Source organism: Chelonoidis abingdonii, chromosome 5 (genome assembly GCF_003597395.2).
Source record: "Chelonoidis abingdonii isolate Lonesome George chromosome 5, CheloAbing_2.0, whole genome shotgun sequence".
Taxonomy (NCBI): Eukaryota; Metazoa; Chordata; order Testudines; family Testudinidae; genus Chelonoidis; species Chelonoidis abingdonii.
The window spans coordinates 114,557,171-114,575,028 of NC_133773.1; the positions used below are offsets into that span (position 1 = coordinate 114,557,171).

The following is a 17,858-nucleotide window of genomic DNA, read 5'->3' on the forward strand; positions in this document are numbered from 1 at the left end:
CCTAGTAGTTTCAAGAAATCATCTCCAAGGCCTCTCTGCAGTAATTAGGTGAGTTTCACATTTTGCTGCTGCTCAGAAATCCACGGGCAGTAAGATGCCAGTTATTCCACACACACCTTTTAAATCTCATTGTATTTTAAAACCAGAGGCACGGTTAAAAAGCAAGACCAAAGTGTAGATTTGCTAGAACAATATCCTGAAATGGTTGCAAAGAACTTCATTACACTGTAGTGCAGTGGTGCTTGTTTCTGCAGAAAGTAATTCTATATCTATTGCACGACTAATGTTTCATCAGAAGGTTTAATTGTTCCTTGTTTTAAGTACTCAAATGACACCAATTTCTTGACAATGATCACATGGGAAAAAATTAGATGCACAATTCAGTTGTATGGATTATAAAGAAAAGTTAAACAACTTGTGTGGAAGGGACGTAGCGTGAAAAAAAAAATTGGAAACAGAATTCTGCTGACACCAAAGCTGTATCAAATGTCTTTCCCTTGGTGCTTGCTGCAGTCCCCCTTTTTCTAAATGTCACTACTGTCACAGCCACTAGAACTGTTTGTAAACAACAAAATGATGACCCTCCATTCGCCAAGCCTGTTAACTGAAGTGTATAAATGATGTTTCAGGATGCCAAGACTTATTAATCTTCTACATAAAATAGGATGCAAAGCAATTTGTTGTAGCTTAGAAAGACACAATATAAACGTGCAGAAAGTCACAGCTGAAGATGCCAGAAGTACTATGAGAGAGCACTGAAAAAATAAAAGTTTGCATGTCTATAAGCACTTTTACTTACAGAGCTCAAAGCTCTTTACAATCATAAATTAATCAATCAATCCTCCCAGCATCCCTGTAAAGTAGGTAACATAATACTCCTCTGACTAGTGCCTAAACAAGTTGTGGAGGGGTAATAGTGCTGTCAAAGGTGCTGCTGTCTTTTGGGTAAAATATAAAACCAAAGTCTTGATCATTTATTGTCAGTGAAGGTCCCACATAGCACCATTTGCAAAAGTAAGGAGGGTAACCCTGAAGTCCTGGATACATTCCAACTCAGTTGATTACAGTGGACCTAAATTTCACCTGCAGATTCAGTCGGTTATTCAATATTCTTTTATCTAATCTATATGTACATATTCTTACCCCGAGCCCAGCATCAGAGAATAAGATCACGGGACAAATTTATTAAAAGGAACAAACAGTTCTTGTCCTAAGTTATTATGTAGCGTTCTGCTTAATAGCTGCTGTCATCAGAGGTAGCTGCATTTTGTTGGTAAATTAACATATAGGAACATAGGTTCATCGAATATGCGCTAACCATGTAAGTAGGATGTAATGTTTTGAGTTGCAGTTTGACCAAGAGGCCTTTATGTTTACATGAAGTGCAATGGTGGGCCCCTAGTGACCATGAGGATTGCTCTCAAACATGCTGCATGGGCACTGGCTTAGTACTGAATGTCTCCTACTGAATTTCCAGCACCATTTGCACCCTGGCTCTTCCTTGGATTGGCAGTATTGGGGCATTAACGTGTTGCTTGCTAGACCTTTTTATTTTTAACTAAAATACAGACGTTTAAGAAATTTTCTGCCGCCACTAGTCTACAATGACTCCTAAACCGCGTGGGAAATCTGTATAGGAGCGCAAAGGCAATCCACCGAAGGACGGAAAACGATCGGAAATGCACATACCGCCTGTGTTACAAAAGGATTTTGTTGCCTAGCGCTGTTTCACTGGCACTTGATAGATACATCCATGGTGTGCAACCAAGCGTCCTTATTTAAACCTCGAACTTACACAGTAGGCGCGCCACAGGGGCGCGTGCACTGATCCTAGTCCCGGGGGAAGTGGTGCGGACCCACCCGCAGCTGCTCAGCCAGCCTAGATGGCGGTGGAGAGCGCGGAAGCGGAAAGCGAAGTGGTCCCTCTGCCGCTGGGCGGCTCTGCGGGGAGGCGGAGCTGCTGGGCGGGGCGGGCTCCGAAGCCCCCGGCAGCGGCAGGCTGAGAAGGCTAGAGGGAGCCGGGCAGGCAGCACAGGGAGCATGGCAGCGGCAGCAGAGGCGCGCAGGGTGCTGGTGTATGGAGGCAGAGGGGCGCTGGGAGCCAAATGCGTGCAGTATTTCAGAGCCAAGCACTGGGTAACCACCGACAGAGCGGGCTGGGCAGCTAGTGTCACTGCTGCATGGCTCGGGGGTCTGTTTGGGAGCAGCTGCCTGGGGAGGAGGGGAAGCGCCCTGCTTCGGCCCAGCGGCCAGGCTCTCCCCTGTGCAGTGACCTGGGAACTGCAGAGCTCTGAGAACCGACGAGCGAGAGTGTAAATCTCGCCAAGACACAGCGCGAACTCCTCTCTCCTGCCAGAGGAAGAAATCCTCCCTTGCAGCAGCTAATCCCCAAAGAGGAGGGAGGCTTCCTCCCGGCAAACGAGTAAAGCTCTGCAGCTGGCCAATTGCTGCCTTCCTTGCAAATCATCAAGTGCATTGGTTTTTCACCCCAGCTGTGAAGTGGGCAAAGTACAGACTGTATGGCTCCTTAAATAATTATTTACTGATAAATGATCCATTAAAGTAAAACTCTCTTTTTGTTCTTGTTTGTTATCAGTGGGTTGCCAGCATTGACCTAGCAGAAAATGAAGAAGCTAATGCCAGTGTTGTTGTGAAAATGACCGACTCTTTCACTGAGCAAGCTGATCAGGTGACTGATTCATTTTCCTTTAAATGTTATAATAAAGCTTGTGGCATCAATCGCTGGGCCAGTTGCTTTGTGTTAGGAAGGTGCCTGGGCAGTTCTTTCAAGTGTTGAGAAAAGCACCAGGTGTCTAAATATCTTAAGGACTGAAGTATATAATCCTGTCTAGAACACTTTATAGAATAGACTGCTTTGCTTGTTTCTTATAAACTGTTTCCCTGTGGCCATACAGTTAGGTCATCTTCAGCCTGATACTTGGCTTCCCCACAGTTAAGGCTGTCATCAGTGTATTCATACTAAAAGAAGATGAGTTCTCATTCAGTCTCCTTTGTTCTTTCTCTTTGGGATTACATGGAGCCTATGCATATGTTGTTGTTGCATTCAGAGAGCCTAGGGACACCCTCCTTTTATTAAAACCATATTCATCTTTAAAATCTGTGTCTGGGTAACAACAAACTGTAGACCAGTTGTTCTCAAACTTTAGTACTGGTGACCCCTTTCACATACAAGCCTCTGAATGTGACCCCCTCTTATAAATACAAATCACTTTTTTAATATATATTTAACACCATTATAAATGCCGGAGGCAAAGCAGAGTTTGGGGTGGAGGCTGACAGCTTGCGACCCCCCCCGTGTAATAACCTCACAACTCCTGAGGGGTCCTGACCCCCAGTTTGAGAACCTCTGCTGTAGACAGAATCTGAAAGAATTCTACAAATCTGTTTTTTTATTGGTCACATTTGTTTACTTTTTGCCCTTCCTGCAGTGAAACTAGACTTGCCAGTTTCTAGTCAATTTCCTTGTTTCCTCTCAGAATTCTGCAAAATTATGAAAAGAAATAAATAAAGAGAAATAGTTTCATCAACACTCAGTCATCAGTGCAGCCAGCTCCTCACATGGGCATGCCTGTACACTCTTGCAGAGTACCACTGAAGTCAGTGGGGCTAACACGGACATATGGGGCTAACTGTGAAGAACAACTCACAGGATTGGTGCCCAAAACACTTCCAGGAAACTCAAAAAAACAAAACCAACACCCTCCCCCGCCGCCACACACACAACACAAAAATCACCCAATTCTGGAGCCTAAATTACCGAACACTGTCATTTTAAACATTCAGATTTTAAATGTACTACAGTTTTGCATTGCCTGTATCTCCTAATCTGATTTCCTTTCTTGACTGACTTGTTCTCACCACATTTGTAGTCAAGATGAATTAGGGTTTCTCATTTTGTTAATGTCATGGTTATTTAGACGCCCTTCATTGTGAGCCTCAGAAGCAGGCACAGCACTTTTCAGGAAAAGCCAATAGAGTTGGGTAGGATAATTGAACACAACTTATCTGCATGAAAATGTTTCTTGGAGACTTAGCTGTGACAATTTATTTAAGAACTTGGTCTCCTAACCTTCCACTTCTTTCTTGGGTCTCAATCCTGAAATGTATTGTGTGCAGATAGATTGCTGTGCCTATACAGAGCCTCTGAGAGCTTGACGGAGCTCCAGGCAGATGCAACAGTCTACCCCCATGCAAAAGTTGCAGAATTGTGGCCTACGTGTGGTTCTTACATTATTATCAACAAGTGAAGCCTTGTTCTTCACATATAAGCATGTTCCTCTAACTGATAAACTGAATCGTTAGGCACAAACTTACTTTTATGCATGTATAATTCAGAAGGCTTTTAAATGTGGTTGTGAAGTATTTCACACCTCAGATTTGTAATATTTCTGCTTTTTTAATGTTGGTCTTTTCTTAAAAACATGAAATGATTTGGTTATACCCCTGGTTTTTCACTTGGAAACTGATCTGTCGCTGAATATCTGGCAAACAACAAAAGGTGTTCTTGGTACAAGTTCCACAGAGATAAAATTCAGTGCTAATATATATATGAAGCCCTACACTTGGGAGAGGAAACAAAAATAGGGTAGGTTAAAAGTATAAACTCTCAAGCTTTAAGCTTATAAGCGAGGGTATAAACTATATGCTCCCAAGCTATAGGATATAAGCTTTAGAGTTAGGCAGAAACTTTACCAACAGCGAGGTTATTCCATTATTAGATTTTTCTTACACCTTCATTCTGTGTTTCTGAACAGTACAATACAAAGGGAAGGACTGTTACCTGGAAAGCAGTGTCCGAAGAGAAACTCAAAGTGCTAGTAGATAGTAAACTAAGGGCCTGATCCCTGAAACTAACTGATCCTGCAAGCCTTACTCACTCATTAGTTCTATTGACATCACCTAGCATATGGTGGTTGTTTAATCTGTTTCCAGTATTCAGCATTGTTGTTTTACTTCCAGTGAGTAAATTCATAAACTCTAATTTTAAATAACTGCTGACATCACCATGTGTGCAACATAATTAAAAAAAATTACAATTTAAAGGTTGAGTATTTATATCTTTTTCAGTGCAGTATTTTCAGAATGACTTTATAATTTCTTTGTTGTATATTTAAGGTGACAGCAGATGTTGAAAAACTTCTGGGTGAACAGAAGGTGGATGCTATCCTGTGTGTAGCTGGAGGATGGGCAGGTGGCAGTGCAAAAGCTAAATGTAAGCCCTTTGTTAGTAGTATTCTGACAAACACATTAATGCAATGGGAAGAAAAAATCATGGTAAGAGGTAGATCTCTCAGACTAAAATCTCTCTTTTACTGTGATCACAGAGTATCCCAATCAATGGGAGCTGGATCACCTCTAAGTATCTTTCATAGCCTTTTCTATTTGATGGTTACATGTGATTAATAATAATACCTTGCTCTAATGTAGCATTTTTCATCAGTACATCGCGAAGTGCTTTACAGATGAGGTCAGTATCATTAGCCCCATTTTACAGATGGGGAAACTGAGGGACAGAGAGATTAAAATGACTTGCCCAAGGTCACTGGCTGAGCCTGGAATAAACCAAGTCTCCTGAGTCCCAGTCTAGTGTGCTATCCACTAGGCAACACTACCTTCCAGAGTCTTCACTGCAGGTGTATTGTGGCACTATACTGTCTCATACTGACAGGTTTTTATACAGTCCCTAAAATAGCTCTTTTAAATGGATGCAGGTCTTTAAGTTTAACATTAAAATGGCTTGTTATTGAGCTCCTAAGATTTCATAATAGCCAGAATGGAATTTTTCTAACTTAGGTTAGGGTACCCAAAATTATTAGCCTAATTTCCTATCTGGAGTATATAAAGCAGCTGATGGACCCTCCCTTTGTCACCACATACAAGGCAAAGGTGTTTCTTATTTTTAAAGACAACAGAGGAAGATGACATTCACTACTGTTTCATAAAAAAATAAATATTTGTGTGTATCTGTTACAATCCAACACAATGCAGTCAAACAGTTTAATTACTGTAAATTAGATAACACAGAGTACACCTCTACCCTGATATGACGCGAATTCGGATATAATGAAGTAAAGCAGTGCTCCGGGGGGGCAGGGCTGCGCACTCCGGTGGATCAAAGCAAGTTCAGTATAACACGGTTTCATCTATAACACGGTAAGATTTTTTGGCTCCTGAGGACAACATTATATCGGGGTAGAGGTGTACTATCAGTTTAAGTTATTGACAATCAGGATGGCAAATGGGAATGTCTAGAGATGGGTCGTCATCCTATCTACTTCAGGCCATTAATATATGTAAGTGTCTGTCTGTCTGTGTGTGTGTTTGAGTTTAATGTAGTGTGTTTATGGAAATAAACGTCTTAAATGCTAAAGATAGAAGTATTCAATATTTTTTGCTTAATCTTAATTTTTTTCTCCTGTCCCCCAGTAATATGTTAACACTCACAATTGCTGAATTATTTTAAAATTCTGTTTTCATTTGAATTGTCTAGCTGTAATACTACAATTCTCTCTCTTTCTTTTTAATAAATTGAAACTACGTGCAGGCCAGTCGTTTAGAAGTCTTGAGATTCTGAACATGTCTAGGCAGCAGTCGTACAGTCCAGACCCCCTGTAGGCAGATGGAGCCCCTGTTTGAACAATAGTCTGATGAACAAAAGATGTTTTTCCCACCAATTCCTTTATGCCTTGGGGTTTTCCATCCACTAGGTCCAGTCCTGCATAGCTTATGAGATCTAACAAGACCAAAGCCACTGAGAAAAAATGGTTGTGGTCCAGCAGTTAGTGTTGTTTTCCATGACATTCCAGGAAGTAAGCAAGCAGCAGTTGAAATTAAAAACTAGGTTTTATGTAATACTACAGAGCACCACCTAAAGGTCACCACTGCAGACATAAAATATTTCAGAGCAGTCTTTGCGATCACAGAAAAGAAAAAGCATATAGAGCATTTGGTTTGCTCAGGTGGTCACCTATCCAAGAACTAAACAGACTTAAACCTATAGCTTATGCAAAACAATGCAACTTTATTTTATACAGCTTCTCTCATACAAACTCTAACTGGACTATAAAGTTAAATAATACAGTTACAAAGTTGAAAGAATAAAGAGTGAGAACTTAAGAAGAATAGGCAAGGATAAGAGTTGTTTTCCCTGCAGATGAAAAGGTCTTTCTAGAAGGTAAGGGCTGCAGAAGAGGAGGGTCTAACTATCACAGGTGAGACTATCTAAAGGGACAGAGAGAGGAAGCTGGTGCAAGATGAGCACAGGAGAAGGGTGCAAAGAAAGCGACGGGGTCTTTGACACTGATGAAAGCAAATCCATGGGAGTTTTAGAAATGAGGGGAGTTTTGAACAGGGTATAGAAATTAAAGGTGAGCCAACAGAACTGGCTGAGGATAGGGGATGTGGTCACACTTGTTGTAATGAGAAGTCAGTATCAATATTGGGCATGTGCTGTTGAGGAGGAACTTGAGGAAGCCAAAAAGAATGGAGCTACAATGGGCAAGGCAAGAGGTGCGGAAGGCATTGATGAGGATTTCAGCAGAAGTGGGGTATACGAAGTGGCGTAAGGCAGATTTGCATACTGTTGTTTTAGTCTGTATGGTGGGGCACAAGCTAGAACTAGAAGACTTTTGCGTTCTAGATGATTGACTCAACTCATCTGGAGTACTGTGTCCAGTTTTGGGCCCCACACTACAGGAAGAATGGGGAGAAACTGGAAAGAGTCCAGCGGAGGGCAACAAAAATGATTGGGGGGCTGGAGCACATGACTTTTGAGGAGAGACTGAGGGAACTGGGATTGTTTAGTCTGCAGAAGAAAAGAATGAGGGGGGATTTGATAGCTGCTATCAACTACCTGAAAGGGGGTTCCAAAGAGGATGGATCTAGACTGTTTGCAGTGGTATCAGATGACAGAACAAGGAGTAATGGTCTCAAGTTGCAATGGGGGAGGTTTAGATTGGATATTAGGAAAAACTTTTTCATGAGGAGGGTGGTGAAGCACTGGAATGGGCTACCTAGGGAGGTGGTGGAATCTCCTTCCTTAGAGGTTTTTAAGGTCCGGCTTGACAAAGCCCTGGCTGGGATGATTTAGTTGGGGATTGGTCCTGCTTTGGAGCAGGGGTTGGACTAGATGACCTCCTGAGGTCCCTTCCAACCCTGATATTCTATGAACTATTTTGTTTTTCAGCTTTATACAAAAATTCTGACCTGATGTGGAAACAGAGTGTTTGGACGTCAACTATTTCCAGTCACTTAGCCACAAAACATCTGAAAGAAGGAGGCTTGTTGACTCTGACTGGAGCAAAAGCTGCTTTGGCTGGAACTCCAGGTAATAAGCAAAATGTGTTTGCTTTGACACAAACAATAATTGTTTTAATTATTCTTATTTGAGAAACAACAGTTTTACTCCCTTACATTTCTTCCCGTATACATATAATAAATAGCTGTTTGAATCCCTTGAGGAAAGTTGTAACTTTGCAGTTGGCAATCCAAAACCCATGGCAACTATAGTGCAAGAAAAGAAAGAAAGAAAATCTGTTGCTTAAATACTATTTGTCTGGCTTTGGTGAAATCTTTTTTAGTATATCAAGCAGTCAGAAATGCTTGGGAAATAGTTAATAACAACAACACGGTAAAAATTTTAGGTACAACATTGTAAACCCTTGGAGAAGGTTAAACTCCATATTTGCTTTTCTGGAAGGCAGGGTTCTTAGGTAACTAATTTTTTTTTAAAGTTAGTGATGACTCAGTTGTTTTTATTGAACATGGCCATCCTGCTTATGTTCTGAATCCAGTTCACCTTGCCTCAGACACAGATAAGCTTGATGACCTTCAGCCGCTGTCTCTATTAGTTGTTTAGTATAGACTTTGTGAAATATACCTTGTGGTCTTTGATCTCATTCCAGTTTTTCTTGCTCTTTGTAGAGAAGAAAGTCTGAAAACAATTTAAAAAATACAGGCACTAGGGGACTGTGGGTGTGAAGGGTGAAGACAGAGAAGTTAACATCCCTTAAAGTCTGCAAGATTTATCTGAGATGCAAATGAAGTAACTTCCATTTCCATGTCTCTTATATTAGTGTTACTTTTCTCTCGTAGATATCTGCAACAATATTCTGATGTGACATAAGAAACTTTGAAAGTTAAAATGATGGAATAGGTTGTAAAGATAAAGGGTGCTTCTTCAAAGCTAGGTCTGAAAACAGAGCTGAAGGAATTAACTGTTACCATTATGTTCTAGGAAAGTATACCGTGTTTTTTAGTTAATGATTTGGCCTCTATATTCCCATGTTTAAAACTGCATCTAACATAGTCTGAAGATAAAATTGTTGTTGAGTGAAAAGGTGGTTTGTTTCCTTTTTGCAACAGACTGACCATGTATTGTTAAAAATGCAAATAGGTGAACCCTTTGGAGTTATTCCATGACATTTTGTTAGGGTAGAGAATCAACTTAATTTGCTTTCATGTTTTGAGCAGGATGGTTTCAATCATTGTGGATTTTTAGGACAGGCAGTTCTGTGGGAAAACACATGAACCTTATTAAATGAGAGGAGGAATTGAGAAAGAATTGTTGCTCAACTAGTGCAAATGTGTCTTCTGACATTCAGGCTTGTAATTATTCGTAATTATGGAAGTCTAGCTATTCTTTCCCCCCATTCTTATGGTATGTCCTCTTGTTTTTCAGTAGGCTCTGGAAACAATTTTCCTATTTAAGTACAGTAACTTTAAATGAATCGCCCACAGCTAACTGGAAAAAATAAATAAAAGTAAAAGGGGCTCAGGGATGGATGGCAAAGATTGAAAGATTGGGATTATTTGGTTTATGAAGGAGACAAATAAGAGGGGATATAAGGGATACAAACAATAAATAGTAAAGAGAAGGTAAATTGTCCACTTCTATTTAGGCTCTCTCTTAATACCCAAAAAACAAACATTCAGTGAAACTGTAGGGCAGCACATTTAAAACTTATCAAAGGAAATACATCTTTGCACAATGCATGACTAGCCCATGGAACTCATTGTCACAAGATATCACTGAGTGCAAGAATTCAGTAAAATTCCAAATAAAGTAACAGGCATTTGTATGGATGGTGAAAACATCCACAGTTACATTAGATTATATAAGACAGTTGTTTTTGGAGAGAGAAACTCGTGCCACAGAACCTAATTCAACTAGTAACTGATAAGGGTTAGGAAGAAACCTGCCCATAAGGGAAGTTATTTAACAACTTTCCACTGTGGGGTTTCTTGCAACTTCTGCCAAAGCGTCTGGTAAAGGTCTGTGTCAGACATGCCAGGACACAAGACTAGATGGACCACTGGGCTCATCTAATATGGCTGTATGTATTTATCCCTGATTCTGCAAACATCACTTGTTTAGTGAAACTATTCACATACTTAACAGTAAAGTCAGTGGGCTACTTGTCCTTAAAATAAAGTACATGCTTAAATGTTTCCAAGATTATGGCCATAGATAGTAGATATATCTAGAGTGGGGTAAAAGAAAATTTGGTGAAAAGGGCAGATATGATGATTTCTAAAATTTGTGTAGATTTCACTCGTGTTCATTTAGAAACAGAAAAAAAAAATTGAAAAAATTGAAACATTTCATTACAACATTTCCTAAACAGAATATCGATTTTTGGGGGGGTGAAGGGGGTGTTGAAAAGCTTTTTTCAAAATTCTCTTTCATTTTACGTTTTAAATATTCAAAAAGTTTTAAATGGTCAAAATTGAAACAAAATGTTTTGTTGAACTGGAGACAATTTTTTTCAACTTTTTAAAATTGCCAATGAACTGAAAAATCTGTTGTTCTCTCAGCTCAAGAGATATCTTCTCTGGGTGTCTTTTTTTAAAGACAAGTGCTTTAACACTCTGTTCAGATCTCATGGCACACAACTGGTGAGACCAACTAAGCGAATCATAATTTTTAAAAATATTTTTTAAAATTCTGTGTTGCTAGATAAATTGAGCTCTGTAATAGCATCACAACTCTTTTGTCATGGGTAAGTTGTTTTAAAAATGTGTATACGTTTTTGCAATGTGCTATAAGACTGATTCTGTTCCTAGATTGCTGCAGGTGAATATAAACCTTCCTTTCACCAAATAACATGGAAACTTTCACTGTCTCTTTATACAGCTCTTGTCAATGAGAACTTTTTTTAATCTGTTCTATTTCTAATTAGGGATGGTTGGATATGGCATGGCAAAAGGAGCAGTACATCAGCTTTGTCAGAGTCTAGCTGGTGCAAACAGTGGCTTGCCATCTGGGTCTGCTGCTCTTGCTATTCTGCCGTAAGTGGTTGCCTAGCTACCTGTACTATTGCATTGTTTAATTTTGAAGTGTGACTGTAACTGAGTGACACATGGATGTACTTCTTTTCTAAGGCCCCATCTATGCTACAGAAATAACAATTTAAACATGGTTGTGGTTTCTCAAAACAGGGACCATCGCTTGTCGGTAGTCTAGAACATGCCTAGCATGGTATAGGCCTTACCATAAACAATGAATAACATATTTTTTTCTTTCCTGTGCAGACAGAAGAAATCATTGTTATGATGTTAGAAAACCATGATTTAACCTTGACAGATGGTTAAACCATGTTTAAATGTGGTTACTTTGTAGTGTAAATAGGAGTCTAAAAGTGACAAATTAGACGTATGAAACTGTTTAAAACGTGCTTATAGTTCATGTGGAAAAAGAAAATACTGGAATGTTTTATTTAACCGAAAATGCTTTTGAATGTTTCCATTCACTGTTCCTTAATTTTGGTTGGGCAAAGTTAGCTGATGTCTATCAAACTTTACTTCTGAATGCGAAGTGGTGTTTTAGATGAGGAAAATATCCCTTGCCAAACTTTTTACCTTTTTGAGATTTTTTCCATAGAAATGTAGCTTCTGCTGTAGTACACAATATTATATATCCTCTTGGTAGAGTGACTGGGGCAGCTAAAGTAATTGTCCATTGAAGACTTGACTACAGAAGGTTTAGTTCCTCTTTTCCCTGCTACAAGCCTGCTAACACTATTATAAATTGGCTGCCTGCATTGGCAGAGGGGTGGATGAACTGGCTGGCCTAACAGACATGGTAAAGATCTAACTTCTGTGATTTCTTTTGATAACCTGGTTAAGGATTTGAGTATTTCTTTTCCAGGCCCGTGTGAAACACAGTCTTTGAAGATTGTCAGTGCTCAGAAGTACTGTAGAGGGGCTTAAAAATGCTGTCTGAACTCATTTAATTACATCTTCCCCTCTTCTTTACAAGCTTCTCCAACTGCATTTCTTTTGGGACAGGGAATGACAACATACAGGATATTTGAATAATTAACACCTGCCCCTGTGGAGTACCACCAACAATCAGATACCAATTCACACTGGTCTCTTGGCTACTGGCCATTCCAAACTTGCATAGATGCCTTGAAAGGTTTTGTTATTGTTTAAAGTTCGAAGAGAGTAACAGTTAAGGGTGGGGGTGAGGGGGATTTTCAGCAACATATGTGACTTAGGCATTTTTGAAGATCCTGCCTTACAAATATCATATTTAATTATATAGATTTAAAAACTTAAAACTGATGATTACATGCTGTTAGAGACATACAGCTTTCAAGAGAAATCCATCTAACATTGTTTGGATTTCAGTGCCCTGTTCTGAAAATTTAGCATATACTAGAGCAAAGAACGGAAGAGCAGACAGCTCTTATCAGAAGCATGATATACAAATGAAAGGCTTATCTCTCTCAATTGCAGGGTTACTTTGGATACACCAATGAACAGGAAATCAATGTCTGATGCAGATTTCAGCTCCTGGACACCCCTAGAATTCCTTGCTGAGTGAGTACATGCACAATGACTAAACAATTCCTAGCTCTCCTTTTTAAAACAGCTATTTTTTTGCATCTTCTCTTCTAAAAATAGGCAGTCTTGTTACCTGAATTTGGATGTTTCTGTGCACACCCTATTTTCTGTGCGTTGAAGTTAGCGTAAGCTTATATGGCCGAATCTTAGCTGGTGAAAATTGGCATAACTTCATTGACTTCAGTGGCCCTTCATTAATTTACACTAGCTGAGGCTCTAGCCCTGAGTGTTTTAAAGTCAGCAAGCCTGATAAAGCATGCGGCAAGATGAGCTGCAGATCTCTTTGCTCCACACTGAGGGGTAGAGGCTCAGCGTCCCCTCCTTCACTCAGCTGAGGGTAGGGAGCCCTGCAGCACATTGGTGCTGGCTTTGTGGCATTACCTTGCCGAAGATGGCATGGCATAGAGAAGGAAGTGAAGGCATGATGTAGGATTTTGTTTCTTTTTAAACAGCAATATTTTTTTTGTGGGGGAGGGGAAGGAAGAGTGGAAACAGATCCAACTTCATACATCATGAAGGGCACTGAAAAAAACCTCTCGGGTTCCCTAGTTCTGCCTTCAAGCCTGTGGAAGCCAGGGCTGCTGAGAGTGGGTTCGGGCCCTGGTGAAAAAAAATTTGCCCCCCCCCCGGCAAGGGCAGACTGGCTAAACAGGGCCAGGGAAGCTGGGCCCCGGGCCTCCTTCTGGACCCCAGTAATTTGTACCGGCTTCCCCCACCTTTAGTCGGCCCTGGTGGAAACCAGGGCACTTGGAAACGAGGCTGAAGCTGTGTACTTCCCACCGTTGTTCTTACAGCGTGTCTGTTTTGACTCTTGATTTCCTTGCCGTTCGGAGTGCTTTAGTTAGATCTTCCATTCAGGGATGGTTTTAGCCAGAGAAGGCCTAGACAGCTGTTTGAGTTGCCTTATTTAAAAGGTCACTGCCAATTTGACATCTAGTTAGTTTAAGGGGAAAAAAAAAAGTAAGTACTTTCAGTTATTTACCTGCACTCCTGAGACCATTTGGCCAGATGCTGTGGTTTTACAAACATGTTCCTAATTTTAAGGGTTGTTTTTAAACTGTTTTTCTCTTGTGAGAGGTGCTCACAAACATGGGAACTGATTCTATGTGTGAGACTGACTGACTGCATGGAGTGCTGCATAAAGTAAATAAACTGGAAGAAAAAAAAAAGACTAAACCATAATCTGTTCCACTAGAGTAATTTTAGCCACAGTGGGTAAAACAATCCCCTGCCCTCCCCCACCCACACTTTTTTAAGAGTTAAATCAGCACCATCAACCTAAAATCTCTATCTCTGAAATTGTTTTATGCTTCAATTATTATCACAGTCTGTAAGAAGCTCCGTCACACTTCCTTGTAAAACCAAAGACTATTTCCCTGTATTGTAAAGCCCAGGTATTCAAAAATCACGAGCCAGGCCCCCCAAAATCATAACATTATCTTGAAAATTGTGCTTCCTTTAGTTTGCCTCCTGGTTGCTGAGCATGTAGTTGTTAAAGATTTACTTCCTTAATGAAGCTTCTCACATAATAACATGCCTTCAGGAGCTGGGGCTTTAAGAAAAACACCAAGTATTGTGAGAGCTGGTGACAGTGTCTTCCTCTTGAGAATCCTCACAGGAATTCTCATGCCATCTGGTAACGACATTCTGGGGTTTAGTATGCCCCAGAATGCATTGTGTCAGATTGCATGACCATTCAAAATGGCTACTGAGTTGTGCAGAGCATGAGGATAGAGTATGGGCCCTGAAGAATGCTTTGCATTCTCTGGATGAAATTGCACTTCTCCCTTCCACCTTAGGCAGCTATTACAAGGCCTCTGCACCTCTTCCAATCTTCAAAATAGTGTTTAAATTTAGCATAGGCAATGTGGTGGCCCTCTGCTGAGGGGTGAATTCCTCCCTGTGAGACTTTGAAGTCCCACTGCTCCCCTCACAGCCCTGAAGAACCATTTCCACAATAGTGCAGTTCAGTGGAGTGATGGGAGAGAGCGTTTAAAGGAATAAGATGCCTAGGGAATGTAAAAAATGGGGGGGGGGGGGGAGAAAGAGCACTAGACAAGGGAAAGAGCATGAGACCAAGAAGAATAGGGATGGGATAGAAAGGAGGACATTGGAGGTGAAGGAAAGAGAGGAGGGAATTGGGAGACTCTCAGAGGATGGTAATAGGGAAAAAATAATGGACAGAGAAGGGAGAAGAGCGAGAAAAGAATAAGTGGAAAATGAGAGAGGAGGACAAAGCTGTGACTTTGCTTTCTCTTTCCCTTTCTCATATATTTGAAGTATATTAACTTTATTTTAGCCATAATCTTCAGTGAAAGGGTGACTCTGAGGAAAAGAACAGTTCTCTGCTCGGAGTCCCAACAAAATTTTTTGTTTTAGACCCCAATGCGCCTAGTTACCTCGATGACATCAGTTGCAGTATATTTCTGTAGGATTTACTTTTTATCTTTAAAATGTTATTTTCCTCAGAAATTGAAATATTTTGCAAACTTTAGGAGCAGAATTGGGGTACAGTTACCTTCCACCCAAAGTTAACGTTTATTATTTATTATGTATCTAAGACTGAATTTTCAGAGGTGCTGCACACTCTCTGAAAATCATGGTGATAGAGATCAACAGGACAATAGGTGCTTTGTAGACAGATGAGAGACAGTTCTTTGCCCTGAAGAACTTACATTCTAGGCCCCAGTCATGCCGTCAGATCTCCGTGGGTGGATGCCTGTGCAGAACATTATTGATTTTGTGGGGCTCCATGTGAGTGTAAGGGCCTCTCCTCGTGGAGACAATTATAAAGGATCCACAATAAAAAGACAGCATACAGAGAAAAAAGTGGATATGGCAGGCTGTCTTTTTTTTATTTTTTTTTTAAACACCCTTTGCCTATTCACACTTATTATTTTCTCACATTTTTTAACAGAACCTTTTATGATTGGATCACAGGGAAGAACAGACCAAGCTCAGGCAGCCTAATCCAGGTGGTAACCACAGGAGGGAAGACAGAACTAGCTGCTGCACATCTTTGAGACTGGTCCTTGTGATTGTGAAAACAAGGCAATTGAGAAGGTTGTAACATTCTAGTCAAGTTTGGGTGGTCTTCAGTATCCAGTGATTCTGTTATCTTGTTTGTGAAACAAGATGTTGACTAATGTTTCTCTGTTCTTAGATGCAAAAGCTACATTCCTTTACCAAAAGGTATCCGTTGTCTTCGATATATATATCAAGGCTATAGATTTTAAAATCTGCAAATGTCCTAATCTTGAGCATTCTCTATGGGGCTACCTCTGTTCTTTAAAATAAGGCAAACAGTGGTGGCTGTGTATCAGAAATTGTGCTTAATGATGTAATGTACCTACATATATAACTGTCGAGTTCTGTCCCAGTTGTCTTTTGGGCAACTGTTTTTTTTTTTGTCCATTTCAGCAATATCGTTGTCTTCTAATATCCTAATTCTAGGTTTTTTTGTTGGACATAGATATAAAATAAAACCACTGCAGCCCAATCCTGCTAGCCCTTTTCCGGTTAGTATGCTATACCGATTCATTGGAGCCAGTGGGACTGAATAAAGATTACTTGCATAAAATGGAGTTGCGAGATTAGAGCCCTTAAATTGCCTTAAAGCTTTCAAAGGGACTGTCAGCCCAACAATTGTTGTGTGTTTTCTGTCACAAATAACTGATTTATTATATTATAAATGTGTCTTGTGTAACTCCTGATGGCTCTTTACTATCTGAAGGAGAAAAAGTGCCCTAGGAAATAGAAATAGAACACCCAGGCTAATGTTAGAGGATTTTGTGTTAAATAAATATATATTGTTTATTGGCTTGGTTACTTTTATAATACAAATATGTGGTATAACATCTACACAGATTTCTACAGTGCTTCCAAAACAATTCTTAGCTCCCCACTTGAAATTATTGTGTACAGACAATAGGAATACTTTAAGGTCTCATGTTTTCTTTCTTATGGTGAGTTATAGAAATGTTATAAATAGTTTCTTACTACAGAGAAGTAAGGAGAACCCCTAGCATTTCTCTAGCTTGGACTTGCCTTATCTCCTTTGTATCTGTTGTCCACTATCCAAAAACACTCAGTTGGAAATGAGACTTGAGTCAATTAGAGGTCTCTGTGTTCATGTTCAGCACCCCCTGTCTGATACGGGACTGGGGCCGGACTTACCACACCACTCAAATTCATAGGTATGGGCTAAGGCATACTGACTGGGGTTCTCAAGAGTGAGAAGATTGCTGATATACTTTGGGACATTTTGCTTAGTACACACATTAAAGAAGGCAGTATTTCTCCTAGTAGTGGCACCATGACCTCCTCATTGTTCCATGGCATGAACCAAACCTCATGAGTTTGCTAGAGTTCTTACGAGAAAACACCTTTCTGTGGGGGTTTTATGGTATTTCTGGTCCTCCTGCTATTTAGAATCTGGACTGGAACAAATGTAAAATGACGAGGACAGAGAAGATGGGGGTCCAAACTGAACTCCTGATATGAACATCCCTGAACTTTTTGAAGTTCAGATGAGGGTCTGAACTTCAGAGCTAGCTTTACCTCTAAAATGAGCTAATCCAAAACTAGATCAGAATATCCCTCTGCTTCTACCACATGCAGATTTGGATCTGAAGAGCATGGTTGGGCCTAATTCTTCATATTTAAAACTAATTCAATTAAATTAGGCCAGAAAAAAGTTTCCAAAAAATGTCATATGAGGACAGATCACAAAGCGAAGTAGCAACAAAAATAACTGCAAAGGATTATGTTAGCTCCCCAGTTTATATTCTCTACATGAGGTGATGTACTGTACAGCCTGTAATATTTCCCTTGACTACCATGTAGAAAGCATTGTGCACAAAAAAAGGAAAATTGAAAAGGAAGCAACAGAACAGGGTTGATAAGAATATGAAGAGCTCTTAATATTGGAAGATAAGTAAGACTAAGAAAATCGTGGGCTGCGATTTTGTTGTGGAAATTTCAACTTT

The 17,858-nt window shown here is 40.1% G+C and overlaps 1 protein-coding gene across 1 annotated transcript; it reads left to right on the forward strand.

Moving 5' to 3' along the window:
- Positions 1–1,867: 1,867 nt before the first annotated feature.
- QDPR (quinoid dihydropteridine reductase) lies at positions 1,868–16,685 on the forward strand. The gene is made up of 7 exons (XM_032800827.2): positions 1,868–2,136; positions 2,597–2,689; positions 5,137–5,233; positions 8,207–8,347; positions 11,202–11,310; positions 12,763–12,846; positions 15,788–16,685. Exons 1-7 carry the CDS (start codon positions 2,041–2,043, stop codon positions 15,891–15,893), a joined length of 726 nt encoding a protein of 241 aa, XP_032656718.1. The 5' UTR covers positions 1,868–2,040; the 3' UTR covers positions 15,894–16,685.
- The last annotated feature ends 1,173 nt before the right edge of the window (positions 16,686–17,858 follow it).